This window comes from Sinohyriopsis cumingii, chromosome 9 (assembly GCF_028554795.1).
Source record: "Sinohyriopsis cumingii isolate HCF-2022 chromosome 9, ASM2855479v2, whole genome shotgun sequence".
In the NCBI taxonomy this organism is placed as follows: domain Eukaryota; kingdom Metazoa; phylum Mollusca; class Bivalvia; order Unionida; family Unionidae; genus Sinohyriopsis; species Sinohyriopsis cumingii.
In genome coordinates this window covers 81,429,587-81,454,526 of record NC_142969.1, presented here as the reverse complement: position 1 = coordinate 81,454,526, position 24,940 = coordinate 81,429,587, and the positions used below count along the sequence as shown (strand labels likewise).

At 33.9% G+C, this 24,940-nt stretch overlaps 1 protein-coding gene across 2 annotated transcripts in view; it reads right to left on the bottom strand.

Annotated features, from left to right (window-relative positions):
• Nucleotides 1-280: 280 nt before the first annotated feature.
• Nucleotides 281-24,940, bottom strand: part of LOC149792120 (uncharacterized) — a 31,630-nt gene continuing 6,970 nt past the window's right edge. Inside the window, exons 1-4 of one of the 2 annotated variants that reach the window (XM_089970641.1) lie at nt 5,794-5,818; nt 4,510-4,595; nt 2,745-2,921; nt 281-990 (exon numbers count right to left, since the gene is read on the bottom strand). In XM_089970641.1, coding sequence (XP_089826767.1) covers nt 746-990; nt 2,745-2,921; nt 4,510-4,595; nt 5,794-5,807 — 522 coding nt within the window. In that variant the 5' untranslated portion in view covers nt 5,808-5,818 and the 3' untranslated portion in view covers nt 281-745. Of the gene's footprint in view, nt 991-2,744; nt 2,922-4,509; nt 4,596-5,793; nt 5,819-24,940 lie in introns of those variants that run through there. The other variant, XM_089970642.1, reaches the window with a different exon arrangement.

The following is a 24,940-nucleotide window of genomic DNA, read 5'->3' as shown; positions in this document are numbered from 1 at the left end:
TGTTAACTTTCTTAAAGCTATTATAATGTTCTGAAAAAGTATAAATGAAATATGAAAATGTACAAAGGCTGTCTTTATCTCTCTCTCTCTCTCTCTCTCTCTCTCTCTGGACCATCGTAGCAAGATACAGGTGAAACTCTATGAAAAGAAAAGCGTAGTAGAGGATTTGCGCTTGTGTGATAGCAGGTTGTCTATGGACGTATGAATCATAGTAAAATTTAAGTTAAACCGAGCAAAGGATGAGAGAGAGAGAGAGACAGAGACAGACAGACAGACAGAGTTTTACGATGGATAGTACTTTTATTAAAGCAGAGTAATGTCTTAGATTAACAATAGTATTCCAGATTTTGTTTTATTTGTGCTTAATTTTGATTTACCAAAGTTCCCTCTTCACTCTTCAGTTTACGAAGTGATTGATAAGTTAATCTATATTTTTCCAAACTAGTTTGTATTTGCGCCGTTACCAATATATATTCTATTGGAATTTTGCTCTCACGAGTGTCTGCCTATTTAAAAGAATTGTCGAAAAGCTGCCTCGCTTAGATGTGTTAAATAAGTTTGTTACTAAAGAGGGTTGACATCAGAACTAGCAACTGATGTACACATCAACAATGTCTTTCTCTTGCTAGATGTACAAGTGAATTGCATAGATTAAGTACGGCTGTATGTATGTATGTATGTATATATATATATATAATTTTCTCATTGCATTACATTGGTTCTTTCACTCTTCAAATCATAATCTTTAAAATATGCCTCTGTTTGCCTGGCAAATTGAACACTTCGGACCGACGCAACCTGCTCCGCCATCGCTTAGGTAGAATCCGTCATTTGAAGCCAACTGACCACATGCATTTGCACCACCGCCGACAGGGTTAGTCATTGGATTGAAAAAGGAGCTAGCTGATAACGCATCGCCATTTAAATATGACCAAACTCCATCAGTGCTTTTTTCCTCGGCTCCCACCCAGAAATCACAAGGACCAGTACCTATACATGCAAGAGTTTAAGTTGTGTCAGTATAGATCTACTTAAATATACAGAGCCATTTTCAAAACCAATTTAATGTAAACTATAAGTATAATGCAGGCTCTACACTTTTTAACTTTAGCTTCTAAAAGTAATGACATTGGCAAAATCGCCATGCAGAGCATTTTAGGAGCGACTTCGTTATATTTAGATTGGAAAAACCTCCTTTATATCCGTGATGTAATAAAGTTACAAAGTTTACCTGTCTTGCTAAAAGTGATGTCTTTGTTTCCGACATAATGTTACGTTAAAACTTGGAATTGGTTTGGTTATTGCGAATATATTTATCAATAATGCATGTTCAGTTATATACACATTCGTTGTCCTAAAAGCAGAAGAGCTCAAACGGTATCATGTCCATGTATCCTGTTCTAGCTGAAACTTTAGCGGGTTGTGTTTAGGTATCTTAGTTTCTGGGTTCATTTTATGTCTGTATTATTTATACACTGTCAACTATCTACAGCACTGAGTTTTAAGGGCAGCATATCAACTGAAAAAACTATAGTCTACACTTAATCAACTATCAGCCCCACAGCAGTGTTCGTGTCTCTACCATAATTGCTATCAGCCCCATAGCAGTTTTCGTGTCTCTGTCTATAATTTCTATCAGCCCCACAGCAGTGTTTATGTCTCTATCTATAATTTCTATCAGCCCCACAGCAGTGTTCGTGTCTCTATCTATAATTTCTATCAGCCCCACAGCAGTGTTCGTGTCTCTATCTATACTTTCGATCAGCCCCACAACATTGTTCGTGTCTCTACCTATAATTTCTATCAGCCGCACAGCAGTGTTCGTGTCTCTACAAATTCAAACATACATGCTTGAGCAATGGTAAGCGAGCTTTATGTATCTCATACCATTATCATGTCGATTCTGTATTTATAGTATCGAACTGAATATATGAATGCCTCATAACTTGAAATGGCATGTAATTACGTATCAATTACTGAAATTTTGCATCAGCAAACATTGTTGCTCACGTTCAAAAGGAAAATTATATGTGTGTACATAATTACGTTTAGTGTATACTTCTTGGATATACAGTACAAACTGAACAGAAAAATGGGAACCAGCCCATGGAAATGGGCGAACACAAAATAGAGTATATACGGGTTTGGCTGTCCAGGATTGGTTGATAATAAATGTTATTTTGTTGTAAAAAGAATATTTTGAGAGCTTTTCCTAGTACAATTGAAAAGTAGATATATTCTTTTACTGATGGAATTTCAGTCAATTAACAATCTTGAACTTGGAGCACTCATTGCTGAATTGTAAGCACACGCTTCTCTACAGAGAAGTTGTCATTCAGGTTTCATCTATACCAAGAAACATAGGTTTGATCATGAGCACTCGGAAACTTAAAGTTATTGAATTTTTAATATCTTGGTGTTTGCATAGGTTTACTATGGGAACTGAATTAGTACCGCGTGTTCTCTTATTGAATAGGACAAATCACGACTTATTATTTTCTTTAAATACCTATGTAGTATTTAATATACATACTATAAGAGCTACTATTCATTTCAATAATGTATAAGTTAATAGTTTCACACACACACTCGAAGTTTCAATTAATTACCTGTGTGGTTTAAAGGAATTTAAATCAAAACTACATTTTCTGTGAAGGCAGTAAATAAATCTACAAAGTGTGTCAGTCCAATAAACAGCTGACATTTTGCAGAGAGAGAGAGAGAGAGAGAGAGAAAGCGATAACCTTTGTTCACATCAGCGAGTTGTCGAATCTGGACAAAATTTCTAGGATCAAGTCTTATGAGATCTCCTCCATCCGCCTGACATGCTGCCCTAGCAGCGGTGAAAGAGTTCGTTTCGTTAACAAAGCGGATACAAGTTGACGTGCTCAGGGGGGAGGGTATGTATTGCGCAGGACATGCTACAAAGAAAAACGCATGAGAATGTAAAGATAGAATTATAAATGGAGTCCATTGGGGTTGATATTTTGCTTTAAGGGCATCACACACACACACAGAAACAATACACAAGTATGATAATAGAATTATAACTGTCGATTGGTGAATTAGAAAAAGTATGTTTTTTAGGATATCGATTTGAATCAAGAGCTATATTGTCATCAAGTTTATGTACTTTCAGAATTCCAAGAACACTGGCTGCTGTTTCAGACGGTTTACCATGTCGAACACTACGCTGGATTAATTTTAGCGCATTAGCCTAGTTAACACAAAGCATCTCATAGTGAATGTACAAAACTAGTGAAAATGCGTTCCCAAATGGGAACTTAGAAGTTCATTTCAGCTGAATGAGATAGACGATGGTATGAAGCATATATCGAAATAAAAGTCCAACATTATATCCGACTGATTCAACCAACCAACTGTACCAAGCGATTATCGAAATACAAGTCCAACATTATATCCGACTGATTCAACCAACCAACTGTACAAAGCATGTATCGAAATACAGCTTAGAAATTATATAGACTGATTTACCCAAGCAACAGTATCAAACATGTATCTAAGTACAAGTCAAACATTATTTATGACTGATTTACCCAAGCAACAGTATCAATCATGTATCTAAATACAAGTCAAACATTATATAGACTGATTTAACCAAGCAACAGTATCAAACTTGTTGCAAAAAAACATAAAGAATACAAATTCAAACTCTTACATATTGATTTAGTTCAAAGACTTAGATGAGTCAATTAATATGTTTAATTTCACAAATGGAGTCAATTAAAATTATTTCACAAACGTTGCAAACCAAACCAATGAAACTTTCAAGATGTCAGTAAAAGTGTGTAAGAAATTGAAGTTAGTCAAACATGTAAAACCAACCAAATCACTGGAATGAAGACAAAATATCGAGTGAGATTTAAAAGACTGGTCTTCAAAGATATATCTTACAAACCTGTCAACTAACATAAGAAATTATTTTTTATCCTGCCTGGAGACGATACAGATGCATGGAATAGCTCACCACCAAATTATTTGGAAGCAAAATAACGCACACAAATATATTGAAATTCCGTAACGGAATATATAAAGAATTATGATTTGTGCACATTGACATGTGAGGTAAGTAACAAAGTCTGAGGTATACATGCATCTAGGTAGGTGGGTCATTAGATACGTAGTTTTAATAAAACTGTAACTAAGAGCATGAAAGGGTAAGAATATAAAGTCTCATTAGCTGGAAATTAAAGTTGCCTGAAGATTAATTGTTTGGATTCTAGCACTTAGATTTGTATGATTTGTTTTAATTGCCAGTTATCAATGGGGATGCATACATACATACATGTTGATATGTACATACATACGTACACTAATAGATTCAAATATGAATTTGTTTTGTTCGCATGATTCAGTTTAATGTTTGAACTATCTTCCGTGATTCTAAATTGTGTTCTACTCGAATACTTCGCATTTGCATGCTATAACTGCTCCCTATTATTCTTCTTCAGACTATGGGACTTTTTACAGTACATGTAAGGATCTTACTTATTGAAGGTCGTACTAGTCTTCCGTCAGCCAGAGCCAGAAGCGACAGGCATAGAAACCCAACCTGTACCTGTTTCATGATTAACCTAGAAGACACAAAAAACAAATTGTTTTGGAAAAGCATTTATCAAAACAGAGATAATCAGAACTAGCCCTCTTTATTCTTTTATTATTAGAATTGTTCAGGACCATTCGCCAACGATTGCAAAAAAATATAATTCTCGTATTTCAATTTCGCACATTAAACATCATTTAGCAAAATGAAGATGGCTATTTTTGAAATGAAGATAGATATTTTTTGTCGTAAAGAATTATCATTATAAACGGTAAAAATTAATAGTATGATTACATTAAATGAAGATGGCTGTTTTTCCAAATGAAACATCCTTACACAAGGTAAAAGTTAATATTATAATTATATTAAATGAAATAATATGTAAAGATGAATCGATTTATGTTCTTTATTAAACGAAATGGAATATCGGTGGTTGATCGAAAAACAAGCAAAACCTATCGGCTTTCGCAACACATATGCCCTCATTTGAAATTTATTGCACAAAAATTCCCCACTTTCTTTATCTTAATGGTTTTACTATATTTTTCAGTATTTGAGTTCTTTTCACCTTCAGAAAATGTTGAACAATTTAATTCGAACACAATAAATATGGTATCACAAAACTTTTGACTCATGAGTTAATAGGATACATCAATTTCCATTGGCTGCATCTTTCAGATCAAATATATTTCCTTCTTGCATCATATATTCAAATTAATGGTGAATAAACCAAGAAAATACTAAAATATTATAATGTCAGTATGTGGTTATGGATACAGTATACATTTATGAATTGATAGCATCAAGCACCTTTCACAGTACCATATCCCCATAAGATTTTGGCGAATGAACTGCATGTTTCTGAGATTTAACTCTGCATACAAATAGAGAATGTTTTATCCCTAGTAACTCATAAACCCTTGTATGTATTATTCTTACCTCAGTTATATTTTTTAGCCTTCACCAACTCTTCATATTTGAATACGTGTTTACATATTATACAACTCTATAAGAATAAAATGGATTTGTCTTTTCAGGACGGATTGTATTTATCAAACAAACTTGGTTTAGATTAATTAGTGGCAACATACGTCTATTTTACTTGTATCAATATTGAAGTAAATACGTTTTTGAATGTAAAGATAATCAAATCTCTCATTAGTTCTATCTTTTCTTTCCTTTTTGTTTTGTATTTCTTAAATTTTAAAGATGTGAACAACATTACTTACTTGATTGCCAACATGCGCAGGAGTCCTCTACTAAATCTCAATTATGACTTCAATATCGAATGATTTCCTTATACAGGCATAAAAGTCACATGACTGTCTATGAATATTAAACTGCCTTATGGTTTCATTTTCACGTTGACTACAGTGTTATAAAGAATCAGTCGCAGAAGGAATCTGTCAGCTACCAAAAATGCTAGCATTGTCTGTAATATATGACACCACTAGCATCAAACATTGAGGGTCCCTTGATATTTTTCCTCTTCTGTTACTAATCAACATACCTAAGAAAAACTGATATTGCTGGAAACACATTCGAATGCATACGGGACCACCTTGACGGTTTATTGCTTGAACGGCATCCACTGGGTCACAAAGACTTTTTAAATAAATAAAAAATGTATGCCCTTGTGGCAAGATGTACTTGTTTTCCTTTGAAGTATACTCGTTATGACAACAATCGATTTTTTTTTCTAAATGCGGAACGGCAATGAGGAGACATGAGGACATGAAGCTAAGCAGTCTGGTTTAAACATGAGGGCACGCCATGAACTAGTCTATACTTCGATAGAAGTCTCCTTTTCTTTGAGACATTTTGTGGGAAAATTGAGAAGTCGCGTACTATAATATTAAACGCATTACTTAAGATAGACTTTCCTTACTTCCGTTGAATCATTCTTTCCTTCAAATTCTAGCATGAACTCAGTACCACAAAGCTGGTTCAAATAAATACAGTGCATAATTCTCCCTTCAGTACTGTGATATCTATCCAACGTGCCGTTCAAACAAAATTATTCGTCTTGAATTTTCATGTGTGCAGAACAGCTAAACCTATAATTACGCCTAGTTGTTGTATGAAACAGGTAGACCGAGAGCGGGAAATATTGTTTGCTTGTTTCAACCATCCTATATGATGTTTTTTGATGGTTTATGGTTGAATCGATCCGATCATCCGATCATTAAAAGCTTTATATAACGGAGTGAACATTTTAAACGTTCAGACAATTTTAAAAACAAAATAAGATCATCATAGGAAACAGATCCTGTCAATGCATGCCAAAATTTAAGGAAAAGTTCAACAGTTTTAGTTCACAATTCATTCAAACTAACTTAGATTTATCACCACACATGTGAAGAAAGCATCTGTATATCTATCTATCTATCCGTCTGTCCGTCTTTGCATCTGTCCGTCCATCCATCAATCATTTTATCTAACTACCTGTGTGTCTGTCTCACGGTCTGTCTGTCTGTCCGATTGTCTGTCTCTTTACTTATTATTTCATTCTAACGTATGTAATAAGAAACGTAAAGCGCAGCAAGCATTCAATACTCAAAACTAAATTTATTTCTAGACGAAAGTGAAAGAATTAAAAATAACTTGCAGTATTGTACACATTCCTAAATGTAATATCAATAATCTGGAAAGTCTCCTAACCCTAACTCTGAATTAAAGTTGTAATGTGCTTATGTTCTAACACCAAGGACGATTTGCTGTTTTAATATTCCAAAGTATTTTTACTCAACGGTAATTTCAATGAGACTAATTAATATCAAAGTCCTTAGAAAATTTCACAATAATCCAGGAAGGTATTGTCTGTTTTAAATAAATGTCTTAAAATCTGCAATTTCAAAGAACAATAAAAAAAAAAATAAGAAAAAAACCCACAAAAAAAAACAAAAACAAAAAACAATCAAGAACCTCTCGTAACTCTTATAAGACTGAAATAGAATCAACGGTGCATATCTAGTTCATTTATATATTCACTAAATACACAGCCAAGAAACTAAATCTAAATTGCTATTAATGATTCCCCAGAAGCATTTAAATTATTACAAAATACTTTATCAGTCAACAATAGCTTTTAATAAAATAACCAATTCCCAGTTAGGTCAGTCATGTTATATCCACAGTACATTTGTAATCCATAGATCACATGATGTTGCCCTGACCTGCCTTCCTTGACTTATGAATGGAAATGGTACTATGTTTTGGACCTGTACACTTCTTATGATGGTACATAACCAAGTTACAGAAACTTAGAATAAAAAAAATTCATTATTCAAGTATTATATATGATATGGACAACCGTTACACTTTCGATCTATCTATTTATCTATCTTCTATCTATCTATCTATCTATCTATCTATCTATCTATCTATCTGTCTGTTTATCTATCTATCTATATATCTGTCTGTCTGTCTATCCATCTATCTATCTATATGTTTGTCTGTCTGTCTGTCTATCTATCTATCTATCCATCCATCCATCCATCCATCTATCTATCTATCTATCTATCTATCTTCTAGCTATTTTGCTGACATCAATTAGATGTTTACAAATAAATTATTATTGCTAAATGTCGTTACCAGCTTTTCGTTTGACTATCTGAAATCTATTACTAGACGGATGAAAAACGAAATAAAATTAGATATTATATAACTATAACCAGGCAATAGTTTTATGGACTTGATAACATCAGCCTTCGACGTTAAAAGATTTCCTCTCCAGCCATCGCCCAAACGATTTTATTCAATAATTAATTGAGAGAACCATTTTTTTAAAAAAATATGTTTGAAAAGAAGCTATTCCAGTGCCAGTCAAACTACCGACCTATAGCTCTGTCATGAAATGTTAGGCAGACAACGGAAAGAGTTTTAAATAAATTTGTTTACAATAACTTTATTTTAAATAATTTCATCTGCGAATATTGGTTGGACTTTCCCCTACAAACGTCCACCTACATTTCACTCAATAGCTATATTACACAGTATATGCGCTGCTTGAGGCAAACGGCAGATCGAATGATGCTTGATACCATCTGGCATAAAAGATTTTTTGATTTATATGTTAAAAATATACATACTGTTATCTAAGTGGTTGACTATGCAGCTATCTTAAAGGCCGATTTAAAAAAAAGTATTTGTTAATGCCACTAAATCAATGAACAAACAAACGCTTGCTAGAGTCCCTAAAGCTCTCCTAAAGGTACATTATTATGCATGTAATTATCTCTCTCTCTCTCTCTCTCTCTATATATATATATATATATATAGAGAGAGAGAGAGAGAGAGAGAGAGAGAGAGAAAGAGAGAGGGAGAGATATTGGTTAACCCTGATCTTACATCTAGTAAATTTTAATGTTTCAAAGAACGAAGTTTTATCATTTTTAATCTAATTCGACTGAGTTTTTCCCGAGCTTATGTTCCTATTGGAGTTTCTACATCTTACTGAGCCGTAAAGACACCTTGATCTAACAACATTTACTAACTTTGGTAGATTTTCGGAATATATCTCCTTAATGTGGAATAACTGTTAGATATGTTGGGTCTAAATACAGTCTAAGTGGCACACATAAGAAATAATTTATCGCTCTTAGACACGCCCACTAATTAAGATACACTCTGGGATAATTGCTAAGTGTTACACATTATAAATATTGTATCGCTCTTAGATACGCCCACTAATTAAGGTACACTCTGGGATAATTGCTAAGTGGTACACATTAGAAATAATGAATCGCTCTTAGATACGCCCACTAATCAAGATACACTCTGTGATAATTGCTAAGTGGCACACATTAGAAATATTGTATCTCTCTTAGATACGCCCACTAATCCAGGTACACTCAGAGATAACTGCTTTATCACAGAGTCATGGAGGGTACTAGCAAATAAACCGGCTGTTTTTAACTGTTACTTAGTTTAAGATCATAGAATATATATGTGTGTAAAGGGTTGCTCTATTTCCCTGATTGTTGTTAAATTGAAGAAAGATATGGCATTATTTATTCCTGGCAATTATAGATTTCTGTATTTTCTTGGTAGAACGTACTGTTGTCCAATATCTGTCAAGACCAATAATGCATACATTTATGATTTCTTTCATGTAATAGATCTCTCTCTCTCTCTCATGTAAATTTCTAATTCATTTATGGTTATTGGTTTGTGTCAGAAACACGATCAGTACTTGATTTGGACTAGCGGAGATCGTATTGAGGTATTGTTACTGTTGTTTGTTCGTACCACATTCAGTAACTGGTGCCGGCATTTTGCCTTTTTTGTCATTTTTATTTCAAATTTCGTTATAAAGAAGGATCTTTTTCCGCAATAATTTGCCTTTTTAGCTTATCTAATTTTTTAAACCTTGTAGCCCTGCCCCATTTATCAGCATTTATAGCAATAAAATATGCCTGAACAGAGAAGTGTTCTGATTATCATATTATTGCTGTCTATCACAGGTTTTATATGGTATTTTTATTTTAAACGTAGATATATTTTATCTCATTCAAATTCGAGATATTTTAATTTTTTTTATACCATGGTGTATAAAGAAATAGGATGAGAAATTCCTGATTATAATGTAATCAGCCAAAGAGGTTTCCGGCCTGAATTCCGCTAGAAGTTACATCTTTCCTCTTGTATTTTTCAACGATTACCATACAACTACTGTTGTATACTGGACATTCCAACGCTTCCAGACAACAATTATTTTTTACTGTAATTAATACACGACCACAAATATCACAACTACACATTCATATTACAACTTCCTGTCAACCTCACTGTGAAGTTCTATGTGACTCACTATTATGCGTTGGGGTGGAGTGCTCCCAATATTTATTTGAATTACTGTGGAATTCCCACCCTGGCTCGTTTTTGTAGGAAGTGAAATTAGTGATATAGAGAGGTAAAGCTCCGATCCCCCAGTCAGCAATACCGACAATTAAATTATTAAGAACACAAAGGTGAAGTCCAAAAGAATAACAATTTAATACAAATTAAACGATATTAATTTCTCAACCAATTTTCTTCCTCTCGACCATGTGACAACCTATTTCATCACGTGATTATAGTGTGATATGGCTTTCCTCTGTACTTAGTTTCTACTCATATGTGTTTACTACGCCAATTGCTTTCCTCCTTCCGGCGTTCTCCGATTCTTCCTATCCTCTTCCCCTTTTGTCTCCTATTCTCCTCCTCCTTCTTTCTCTCTTTCTCCTTAAACGAGGCTTGTTCTCCGCCTACTTCTATTCTGTCTCTCTGAGTCTCGGGACTTAAGTAATCGATAGTCTGTCCCCAAAATCTTCCTACGAAAAACACAAAGACGTTAGCATTTGTGTTAGCCATCTCGCTCACACTAAATCAACAATCAATCAATCATCAGATCAAGGTTACCTACATCTTTGGTCACGCATTCGTGCACATCGAAAAACACACACGTTCTTATAGAAACAACGTCCCAATAAGAGCGGTGTTCTACTTATCATACAGAAATCACTAAATTGCGTCAATCAATATATATATATATATATATATATATATATATATATATATATATATATATATATATATATATATATATATATATATATATATATATATTTCTTAATCTCATTATTCTCAATAATATCACAACAATCCGACGCATTTCTGTACTTTATACTCCCGCAAGTGTACACAAATATTCAAATATCCATAATATTTAAATTTTCAAACTGCAACTATTTTACAAGCTAACATTTAATTCAGAATGGCAAAATCTAGAATATTTCATGAATGAATACATTAGTTTACTAAGAAGTAACTAAATGGCTAATTACAATGTTAATTCTGACGAGCGAGCAATCTACATAATCATAGCTCATTTCTCAAGTACGCACGTGAATTAAACAATACAAAGGTAATTCTACGTACTAACGATTCTAGTAAGTAAATATATATACTGCACATAATTACAATTACAATGCTGTAACATTCTGCAACAATCGAGCAAATAACTCACTGACCTTTACGAAGCTTTCTGTCCTTAGAATGTACTAAGAATTTTACCGCCAAATCACGAGTAGCTCCCTCGGAGTGAGTATATTCTGCTTTACCAGTACGACGGCTTACAAATCACTAATTCGTTATCAGTCCAAATGACTGTTAAATTCTGGTTCGAATTGATGGCCCCACCCTTCCTCAATTCTGATTTGATATCAATTCTACCCCCAGTCGGTCGAGATTAACAGACGAGCCTCAGGCCATCTGCCAAAGCGGGGAGATTTACAATAGCGTTGAGGGTCCTTTGTTCTTAGAACAAAGCTTGTAACATCTATTTGCGAGTGTTAACACCTAACGGCGCGGCTCATGTACAAACAAAAATCGCCCTAACATTGCAGGGTCGACATACTCATTGCGCTAACCCATTCCTTTGTTCCTGACTTACATAATCGCGGGCAGGAAAACGTGACACTCACAAATGCATGGTTTTCCTCATTTCCGTAACATAACGCCAGTATCTCACACCGTGAAAATATACAACTCAGCCCCTTAAAACGGAACTATTTCTGGTGCGCTAACTTAGGCCTGTCAAGTCATGATTTTAAGCCTCATTTCGCCTGTAAACTATACACCAGCGGTTCCCAAAGTGGGTGGTACCGCCAATGGGGGCGGTAGGATTACCGAGGGTGGCGCTAATGCTGAATAATGCTTGTTACGGGGTAAGGTAGGGGCGCTGAGGATAACCAAGGGGGTGGGATGGCCCGTAAAAGTTTTGGAACCAATGCTCTACGCTATATTTACGATCATGTCAACAATAAACAGCTCCTCCAGACGACAGAACAGACCCTTCCCGTTTATTCCATTGTGCATTATACCAATCCTCAATCATAAATACTGCACATGGAGTCACACAAGCAAATTCACACAATTAGAATTTAATAGGGACTACTGAGGTTAAGGTCACTTATCCGGCATTGACCTGAACTCACGAAAAATAAACCATGACATCATAAAATCTCACCTCACTTCATTCCTTAACGTTTGCTACTAGTAATTGACTAATTATTCGGTCTGAGGACTATCTCCCCAGCAACGACTTCCTATAATCAAACACTAACCACAAAAATGTAAGCAATCCTTAAAATGGAGAGTTCTAAACAATTTCGCATACTCCAAATTTATGGCAATAATATTAACCAAAGAATATGCGAAGGAAAATTTCCATGAAAATGGCCAAAAGACGTCACTGATTTAAAGCATACAAACCAATAAAAGAGAATGAAACAAATTACCTACTCTTCTATTACATAAAATGTTATCACTGTACACGCGAAAAGTTTGCAATTCTAACCTGTGTCTGTAAACGTTTTAATATTTCTAAGTTTATCTGATAGTATCGTATACATCTATCATCGTCTGCCAAAAGAGTCAAATAACACAGCCCAATATTTCATCATTATGTACATATAACTTACCTCATGGCAACTGAAAAGCCGACAACATTTACAAAGATGACAATAAAAATGTTTTTTGGAGTGCTGAATCTTTATCAGACAGAAATACTACTACGGTACCTAATCGGAATAATATGGTTGAAGTGCATCTGTAAAAAGCATCTTTTTGAAATTTCATGAAAAAACAATATTTACAGTAATTGTAAATTTTCTTCTAAGCTGTATTTCATAAAGCAGATTCGTCTTTCAAGGAATGGAAGACCCTCCACCCGGCCCCCATTCCTTCACACTTATAGATTTTAGTGTATATATTAAACTTATTGGTGGGGCCCCGAGTGGCCGTGTGATCTAAAGCGCTCTCCGTTACGGATCACTGCCATCTCACCTCTGTCTGCGCCGGTTCGAGTCTCAAATTCAGCCAATGTGGGTATGTAAGAAAGCTTGCCAGTAGCTTCTCGTGAGTCGGCGGTTCTTTCCGGGGTTTTCCCGGGTTCTTCATTTCACCATTAATACTGGCCGCCATGTATAGCCTATCGTGTGCTGAAAAATGGCGTTAAACCCTACAACAACAACAACAACAATGAACTTATTGGTACAAAAACTATTTAGGATTAAATGCACTCTGGGAGATTTGTTTAATCAGACCTATGGGCCATTAAACAGAATCCTTTACCTCCAAGTAGGATGTGATAAATATTAATGTGATGTCTATCACGTTGCTTAAGGCATGCAGATAAAAGAATCGAGTTATTTCAAATAAACGCAGTTAGATCACCTTGACAAACAAGATTGTTCAATCCTGAATGTTTTCTTGACTTGAACTTTCCACCGCGGTAAAGTGTATTAAATGTGCATCAATACATATTTAGATCAAATTATGTGTATCAATATGACACATTACAATCACGTATGTGTATCAATATGACCCATTACAATCACGTATGTGTATCAATATGACCCATTACAATCACGTATGTGTATCAATATGACCCAGTACAATCATCATGTATGTGTATCAGTATGACTCAGTAAAATCACGTATATGTATCAATATGACTCAGTGCAATCACGTATATGTATCAATACGACACATTACAATCACGTATGTGTATCAATATGACCCATTACAATCACGTAAGTGTATAAATATAACATATTACAATACGTATGTGTATCAATATGACTCAGTAAAATCACGTACGTGTATCAATATGACATATTACAATCACGTATGTGTATCAATATGACCCATTACAGTCACGTAAGTGTATAAATATAACATATTACAATACGTATGTGTATCAATATGACTCAGTAAAATCACGTATATGTGTCAATATGACCCAGTAAAATCACGTACGTGTATCAATATGACATATTACAATCACGTATGTGTATCAATATGACCCATTACAGTCACGTAAGTGTATAAATATAACATATTACAATACGTATGTGTATCAATATGACTCAGTAAAATCACGTATATGTGTCAATATGACCCAGTAAAATCACGTATATGTGTCAATACGACACATTACAATCACGTACGTGTATCAATATGACATATTAAAATCACGTACGTGTATCAATATGACCCATTACAATCACGTATGTGTATCAATATGACCCGTTGCAAACACGTATGTGTGTCAATATGACCCAGCATAATCACGTATGTGTATCAATATGACACAGAACAATCACGTATGTGTATCAATATGATCCAGTACAATCACGCATGTGTATCAATATGACCCATTACAGTCACATATGTGTATGAATATGACATATTACAATCAAGTATGTGTCTCAATACGACATATTACAATCACGTATGTGTATCAATATGACATATTACAATCAAATATCTGTATCAAAATGACACAGTACAAACACGTATGTGTATCAGTATGACCCAGTACAATCACATACGTGTATCAATATGACCCACTAAAATCATGTATGTATATCAATATGACATATTACAATCATGTATGTGTATCAATATGACATATTACTATCACGTATGTGTATCGATATGACCCAGTACAATCACGTATGTGTACCGACATGACCCAGTACAATCACGTATGTGTATCAATATGAGCCAGTACAATCACGTATATTTAACAATACGACACATTACAATCACGTATGTGTATGAATATGACATATAACAATCACGTATGTGTATCAATATGACCCAGTACAATCACGTATGTGTATCGATATGACCCAGTACAATCACGTATGTTTATCAATATGACCCATTACAATCACATACGTGTATGAATATGACCAGTACAATCACGCATGTGTATCAATACGACATATTACAGTCACTAATGTGTATCAATATGACATAGTACAATCAATTATGTGTATCAATATGACACATTACAATCACGTATGTGTATCGATATGAACCATTACAATCACGTATGAGTATCGATATGACCCAGTACAATCACGTATGAGTATCGATATGACCCAGTACAATCACGTATGTGTATCAATATGACCCAGTACAATCACGTATGAGTATCGATATGACCCAGTACAATCACGTACGAGTATCGATATGACCCAGTACAATCACGTATGTGTATCAATATGACATATTGGAATCACGTATGTGTATCAATATGACATATTAGAATCACGTATGTGTATCAACATGACGCAGTACAATCACGTATGTGTATCACAATGACCTTTTACAATCACGTATGTGTATCAATATGACATAACACACACACGTATGTGTATCAATATTACCCATAAAAATCACATATGTGTATCAATATTACCCATTCCAGTCACGTAGGTGTATCAATATGACCCATAACAACCACGTATGTGTATCAATATGACCCAGTACAATCACGTATGTGTATCGATATGACCCATTACAATCACGTATGTGAATCGATATGACCCAGTACAATGACGTATGTGTATCGATATGACAAAGTACAATCACGAATGTGTATCAATATGACCCAGTACGATCACGTATGTGTATCAATATGACCCAGTAGAATCACGTATGTGAATCAATACTACCCAGTACAATCACGTACGTGTATTAATATGACCCAGTACAATCACGTATGTGTATAAATAAGACCCATTACAATCACGACTGTATGTTTATCAATACGACATATTACAATCACCTAGGTGTATCAGTTTGATCCAATACAATCACGTATGTGTATCAATACGACATATTACAATCAAGTATCTGTATCAATATGACCCAGTACAATCACGTGTGTGTATCAGTATGACCCAGTACAATCACGTATGTGTATCAATTTGACACATTAAAATTGCGTATGTATATCAATATGACATATTACAACCACGTATGTGTATCAATATGACATATTAAAATCACGTATGTGTATCAGTATGACATATTACAATCACGTATGTGTATCGATATGACCCAGTACAATCACGTATGTGTACCGATATGACCCAGTACAATCACGTATGTGTATCAATATGACCCATTACAATCACGTATGTGTATCAATATGACAGATTACAATCACGTAAGTGTATCATTATGACCCATTACAATCACGTATGTGTATCAATATGACATATTACAATCACGTATGTGTATCGATATGACCCAGTACAATCACGTATGTGTACCGATATGACCCAGTACAATCACGTATGTGTATCAATATGACCCATTACAATCACGTATGTGTATCAATATGACAGATTACAATCACGTAAGTGTATCATTATGACCCATTACAATCACGTATGTGTATCAATATGACATATTACAATCACGTATGTGTATCAATATGATATATTAAAATCACGTATGTGTATCGGTATGACATATTACAATCATGTATGTGTATCAGTATGACATATTACAATCACGTATGTGTACCGATAAGACCCAGTAGAATCACGTATGTGTATCAATAAGACACATTACAATCACATATGTGTATCAATACGACACATTACAATCACATATGTTTATCAATACGATATATTACAATCATGTATGTGTATCAATACGACCCATTACAATCACGTATGTGTATCAATACAACACATTACAATCACGTATGTGTATCAATATGACATATTACAATCACGTATGTGTATCAATATGACCCAGTACAATCACGTATATGTATCAACATGACATATTACAAACACGTATGTGTATCAATACGATATATTACAATCACGTATGTGTATCGATATGACCCAGTACAATCACGTATGTGTATCAATATGACACATTACAATCACATATGTGTATCAATACGATATATTACAATCACGTATGTGTATCAATATGACATATTACAATCACGCATGTGTATCAATCTGACCCAGCACAATTACATTTGAATCAATTTGACCCATTACAATCACGTATGTGTATTAATATGACATATTACAATCACATATGTGTATCAATACGATATATTACAATCACGTATGTGTATCAATATGACCCAGTACAATCACGTATGTGTATTAATATGACCCAGTACAATCACATATGTGTATCAATATGACCCATTACAATCAAGTATGTGTATCAATATGACCCTGTACAATCACGTATACATTGTAAATAATTGGCACCATTATATGCTAACATGATCAAATGGGATCAGACTGATTCCATTCATTCGACTTGGTGAAATTATCTGTTTTCGATCCGCAAAATTCAATCGTGCCATTTAATTACAGACTCTTGGGGGGGGGGAGGGGATTAATTGCCGTGCAGCTGCATCTTGCATTATTGGTTTTGTTTGTATTATGGCCTGGTTTTATGCTGCATAAAATGCTAGATTCCTCGTAACAGGCTGGAAAATATTTTAAGCCATATCTTTACTTTCGGGTTTATATTTAACCCGAAGAGTCCATATAAATAAACAAGCTGCGAATGATCACTTTACCCAGAGCCATCTCGTTTCTTGGGATGTTTTTTTTTTTTGTTTTTTCTTTTTTTTTCTTTTTCTTTTTCTTTTGTTGTGTGGGGTAACAGTAAGTCAACGGATGGCCTGGAGTGAGAACATAATACTCGTTATAATATATATATATATATATATATATATATATATATATATATATATATATATATATATATATATATATATATACAAAAATACTACACTAACTATAAGCACATCAAGGGGAAAGATAGTAATTTGACTGCAAATTTACTTTCATAAAGGTACTATGTTGTTTTAATTTGTTTATATTTTGTGTACTTAAGTTGAGCGTAATTCCTAGCTTTTCTTCCTATATAATTTTGATTATTATAATATGATATTCATATTTGATTCGGAACATTTTATATTCTTGGACACTGTAATACGGCATTAAGGATTATTTGGGAGTTAATTAAAATAAACGAAAGTGTATTTTGACTCTTCATGTATGTGTTCTTAGTGAATCACTTATTACTGAATAAATACTTCAAACGTTGGTGTCATTTCTTTTAATGATTAAACATTGTTAAAGCTGCTTTAAGAAGCCAAATCTTTCTCTCTCTCTCTCTCTCTCTCTCTCTCTCTCTCTCACACACACACACACACACATTTTTAACAATGCAAACGCATTTTTCAATAAAACAGTCACTGTCCAATTTTGATATGGTCATAGATTTCACACATTTACATATATATGTTTTAACATTGAAATTTAAGAAGTAAATATTAATAACTACATTTTGATAGTTTATGAAGAACTAAAGTAACCATTGATATAAGCTGCTTTTCTGATAGTTCAATCAAACATACGGATTTTAGCCAGGAAGAATTACATAGAATCTTCTTGTTATTTGTTAAAATTGGATTGTTTTAAGTGAAATTCCTAGGTGTTTGTATCTCCTTCATTCTCTCCCTTGCTCATAGTTTGTTAACGCGAAACATAAACGTGTCACACTGTTTTGACACACACACACACACACACACACACACATTTAAGCAAACAAAATCAATAAAATATTCGATCAAATACGTGATGATCATCATGATTCCCATCAGGGTTTTATATGATACATTTCTTTAGATGAATATTATTACAATGCACGGGATTTTAACGAACACGCATATCTTTACCTAGCGAAAATGGAATAAGTAAGATTAATCGATACTGACCTTCACCTAGCGAAAATGGAATAAGTAAGATAATCGATACCGACCTTTACATTCCGAATAACCCGCAATCAGCGCACATAATTATTTCTAAACTACGTATTAGAACATGATAAGAAGGTTTTAACATTAGTTTCTCGAAATGTATATTTCGTCTGTAAGGGCATTGCCAGTTGCAGAGGTAATTTTTACTTTTATTTGCTTTGAAGATATTAGAATAACATCCATTATATAAATGATATTGTTTCCATTGGGTCCATTATATCCTCTGAGGAATATTTGATTTATATCATTATATTATAAATGAAGGTTTCTAATAGATTTATTTTACAAATCTCTTTTGAGCTATAATTTTACATGTATGTATTTATGTATGTGTGTATCTTTGCACGCACGCACGTAGGTATGAATGCGCATCGTTGTCGTTGATGGTGAGACATTTATTGTTTAACAATGCCTAAGTGAATGTTTTGTATAAGTAATAATAGTCCTATGGTGTTTGGATAAAGAAGGTTGCGCACATTTGTGTATAAATATTTATGATACAAATATTTTCCAAATGAAAAATAAATAATGCCAGGTGTTTTAATTGTGAAGACAAAAGACAAACAGTGCGTTGAATAAGCTTGATTTACTTGTATAACCCATTATATGCTTTGCGTTGAAATAATAGATTAATGTGTTAAAACCATGAACATTATTAAGTTACTTTTTTCTTTCCGTTTGAAGAAAATATAGTAAAGCTGCTGTTGATGATGATGATGTCTGCTTTCACAGGTACTTTGTGACCTTACAAGAATTGATGACACATGTTAGAGATGATTGTACACATGACATTTTTTTTGCTGGCAATAAGTGAATAGTGATTATATTTCATTGCATGGGCGAAAAGCGAGTGGCGATGTTTTCTTGTCATGTATATATTCACACATAAAATATTAGTAATAACATAATTCTTCCTAATTCAATGTAGCAAAATGAAGTAAAGATGACATATGTGACTTGTTAGCAAAATGAAGTAAAGATGAAATATGTGACTTGTTAGCAAAATGAAGTAAAGATGAAATATGTGACTTGTTCGATTATAATATGATACTCATGCCTGTGTTATTTTTAGAGCAATTGCCTTAGAAAGATAAGAACACATTCAAAAACACAAAAGCAACCAATAAATAAGAGATAGATGCCAACATGAATGTACCTCTACAATTATCAAAAAGAAGATATGTACGTAAAATTGCCATGTGTTGAGAATTGCACCGGTGAGACTACCGAAAACAGTACTTAAATGGAACTCACGTGGCAAGACCATATTTATCCCTGAAAAGAACATTCTTAAGAGAGGGAAACACTACACGAGATTACCGCCATAAAATCTCAGTCATCCAGTGAAGTTATTTATAGTTGGTTTTCAAGTTTCGTAACTCACATAGTCACGAAGATAGGTTTTCTCTCTGTCCTTTCTCTTTTCTCTATCCCTATATTTACAGAGTGCTGGGTCTTCAAAAGCATGTCTACTGACATTTCGCAGAGAGGACAGTTAGCCAACGCAACGTCATGTCGAACGACAAATTTACTTATGCGACATCTCGCCGAGAGACTAATTTGCCGATGGTATATCTTAACGACGAATAGACTTGAACAAAATTAGTCGGAGCCCGCAACATAACAAACAATAAACAAGATACCAAAAAACTAACCAAGAAATAATGGAACAAACAAATATTGTATACTGCATATTATATTATTAGGAACATTTATCATCATCCAACTAAGCAAAGTATACAATAAAAAACATCATGTTCATAAACATAGCTGCCTATTTATTCAATATTACAGTGTAGCTCGAGGTGTGCCTGGGAGACTGTTAAAATATGGGGGCATGACCCTTGTGGTCTCCGCCGATGGTTTCGTCTACTTCCCGCCTCCATCCTCAAGAAAAGGTACTGCTGGATTCTACCCTGAAAATCTTTCATTTGTGTTGGTTTTATAAATGGGACACACATAAAACCACGCTATACTTATTTGATATTTCTAAGTTGTTATGGAAACAAAGTTGCAATGGTAAAGAGTATCTGGAATACTTTAAAAACACAATCATGATAGGTTAGTATGTGTAACTGCAAACGTGTTTGAAGACTATATTGTGCTTAAAGGAACGCTGGTCTAAACTACGGAAGAAATCTAGTGTCCAGGGTTGTATTATGACGAAAACGACTGACCCATAAAGTACGAGTAACATCTGGACTTTCATCGAAAATATGTCGCCTTTCATTTCTATAAATATCATATACTCGAACAACTACTACTATTACCGTAAAACCTGATACCCCTATGTAAATGTGAATGAGACTAAGTCCTAAATCCCAGACAAAGGAATAGCTCACATGACAAAAAATAAAAAATAAAAATGAAAACTAAACGACAAACTAACGTTAATATAGATTGGTCTAATTAAGAAGACGGAGAAGGAAATAGCAAACGTGAAATCATAGAGATCTGAGTTGTTTGGTTTCAGCCTAACGCATTTGTTTATATATGTGCACATCAACAATGTCTTTCTCTTGCTAGATATCCAAGCAAATTGCATCTAAAAGGCATTGGCTCTATGTATGGCAATCGTTTTCTGTCATACTTGTGTCATCCATAGCTAGACTCTTTGCCTATTTCATTTGCTGCCGCAATTGACTGAAATAAGGACAATTAAATAAACTCTTCGGCATCGTGTTAAATATGTTTTAAAAGTACTGTGTGTCACCCGTTTACAATTTTAAAAGAAAACGTCTTTAATAATGCTTTTTCCTGTCTTTAGGGATTATGATCAAGCTAACAGGACATACATAAGTATCTATACATTCAAAAATATACAGTATTCTTAAATTCTATCCAAACGCCCATTTACTTTGATTTTCATTGTATTTACTAGCTATCATTATCGTTATTATTATTATTATTATTATTAGATAAGATATTTTATGTTAATTATTGTTAAAGCATACTCACTGAATTCATTAACCCAACAACTGTTTGAGTGTTTGATATTTAACACGTCCTGTACACATGTAAACGGACCTTTTAAAAATAGCTACAAGCTCACTTCAGATACTATATAAAAATGTCAAGAAACAAATTTAAAATGAGGAACGCTGACAGTGTTGATATGGAAAAGAGCGTTAGACCGATAAAAAGTCATCACACAGTTCAACATATCCACACATAAGGGACACAATTACAACATTGACAGCAGGTTTTTGCTCTCCATAGTACGGAATATCACGTCTGCATAAATAAATGGGGACTTTTATTTTATTACATAGATGTATTCTTAACAAAAATAGACCAGAGTTTGTTTTATTTATGCTTAATTTTGATTATCCAAAGTACGCTCTTCAATTGACTAAGAGTCTGATTAGTTCATCTAGAATTCCAAATTGTTTTGTATTTGTGCCGTTATTAATATATATATATATATATATATATATATATATATATATATATATATATATATATATATATATATATATATAATCAGATTTTTGCTGTCATGGGTTTTTGCCAGTTTAAAAGCATACTTTTAAAGTTATGGCTGAAAAGCTGCATCACTTCGATAGAGCAAATGCCGATGTCACTATATATATATATATATATATATATATATATATATAATATGTATAGTATGTACGCTGTATCAATGATATACCACGAGATGTATACATTTTTCATTAAAAGGAAACGAGGTATACATATATTTTATTTATACCACATCAAAGTTTTCATTTTATATGGGAGATAAAACTGACGGCCACAAACAGCGCACTTTAGGGGAGTGAACTATTCACAACCCCTCGCACGTATGTACGCTCAAAAAAGAAGTTCTGTAGTTATTCATAATTTCCTGTACACTTCATTCATATTAATTTATATGTTTCCTTTAGCAATATTAATGAAATGAAAACACAAGGCTGATAGTTAACATTCAAAATATTTTTAATAATGTGCATGCAAACATTGAATTTGCAGCGTTCGTTGTCATGAACAGTAACAGTGCGGCCATTTGCATCGATAGCAACCGTACGATTGGAGCCGGAAATGTCAAAATAATGAAGGAACAATAGGTAATTAAACAATTTAACCTTAACCACATTTCATTGATATCGTTTATGTCCATATTTCGCTATTTCTACTGACTGTCAGTGTCACTTTCAATAATTCTCCTACGTTTCCGCTGTGTGAGCCCTGTTTGAGAATTCGCCTGTTGAAAGTTGACCCAGTTAGGATCTCGTTCATGTTTTCCGTTGGGTTCATAACAAACATATCTTGTACGGTGATGTTTGATCCGTAGAATGGGTTGCTGATAATCTGATTCTGCTGAATATTACACGTTTGGGAACTTGATATACTGCAGTCTGCAGCTGTGCAGCTGGAAATTTCTTTGTTGTGAGGGTGAGGGTTAACATCATCATTACTTGGGTGGCCGGTGTTGCTCAGGTAATTGGAGTACGTCTGTTGTTGTTTTTCACTAATGTCTGAGTAGCTGTTTATAGACTGCACGTTAAATTTGCATGATATCAGTTGGGGGAATGTTTTTGTCTCTTAACTTCTGAATTAAGTACTTGCGGCTACTGACTTATCTGATGTCATTGTTTTCTTTTTTCCACAGAGTTGCAGTGTTTGATTTTTGCCAGAGGCAGAGACTTGAAACAGCAGTATTGACAGAGATGACAGCAGACGACACAGGGTGGAGCTCAATAATATATATTTCCTGAATTGAGTATTGTAGGTTTTTTTTATATAAAAATGTTAGTTTCTATAAAATATTTTACAAGAAAACCATTATCTTGTTATTTTTTCCTTTTTAAATGTAATATTACAAGAAATTCATATCCATGTTTAGAGAGTATAATAGCTATAAAAACATCTTCATTATGCGTATTCATACGCCATAGGCAAATCACAATTTGATATACCAATACTATTGGTATATCAAGTTGCTTAATACCAACACTTCAAAGGCCATGCTATTTTTAATGGATATATATATATATATATATATATATATATATATATATATATATATATATATATATATATATATATCATTTAAAGTGTTGGTATAAAGCAATTTGATTCTAGAGCAATGATCAATTTCCACACATCAATCCTTAGTGATGTATGAAAATAGAGATAAAAGTATTTATTAATCCTCGTTTTCGAAATGAATTTAGTATGGTACACATTTTTATCACAATTAATACTGATTTATGTTCCCCCTCCCCTCTCATGCATAACTGACAAACTACGCAGAGATGTGGAGTGAGATAGAAAAGGAATTTGGGCTGGATTAAAACCTTAAAATATATATTACACCAAGTAACCTACAAGAATATGGTTCGGCGTGCACTTTTCCTTGGGATGTATCTAAAGTGTTTATCAATGATACAAAGTTGCAAATCATGTCGATATGTGATGTGATGTGATTTTGATTTTTAACGTAGCTTTAACAATTTTTCAGTCATATCGCTACGATGTCTGCAATGTGGCAGTTTATAGTGATGTCTAGCACGGGGGCATCATGCCGCAGACATGTAGCATGATGTCCCACCCAGTCACATTATCCTGACACCAGGCCGACCAGTCCTAACACTAACCTCTTAATTGCTGAACGCCAAGCGAGGCAGCTGTTAGTACCATTTTTTAAGTCTCTGGTATGACTCGGCCGGGGATCGAATCCACGACCTCCCGCATCCGAGGCGGACGCTCTAACCACT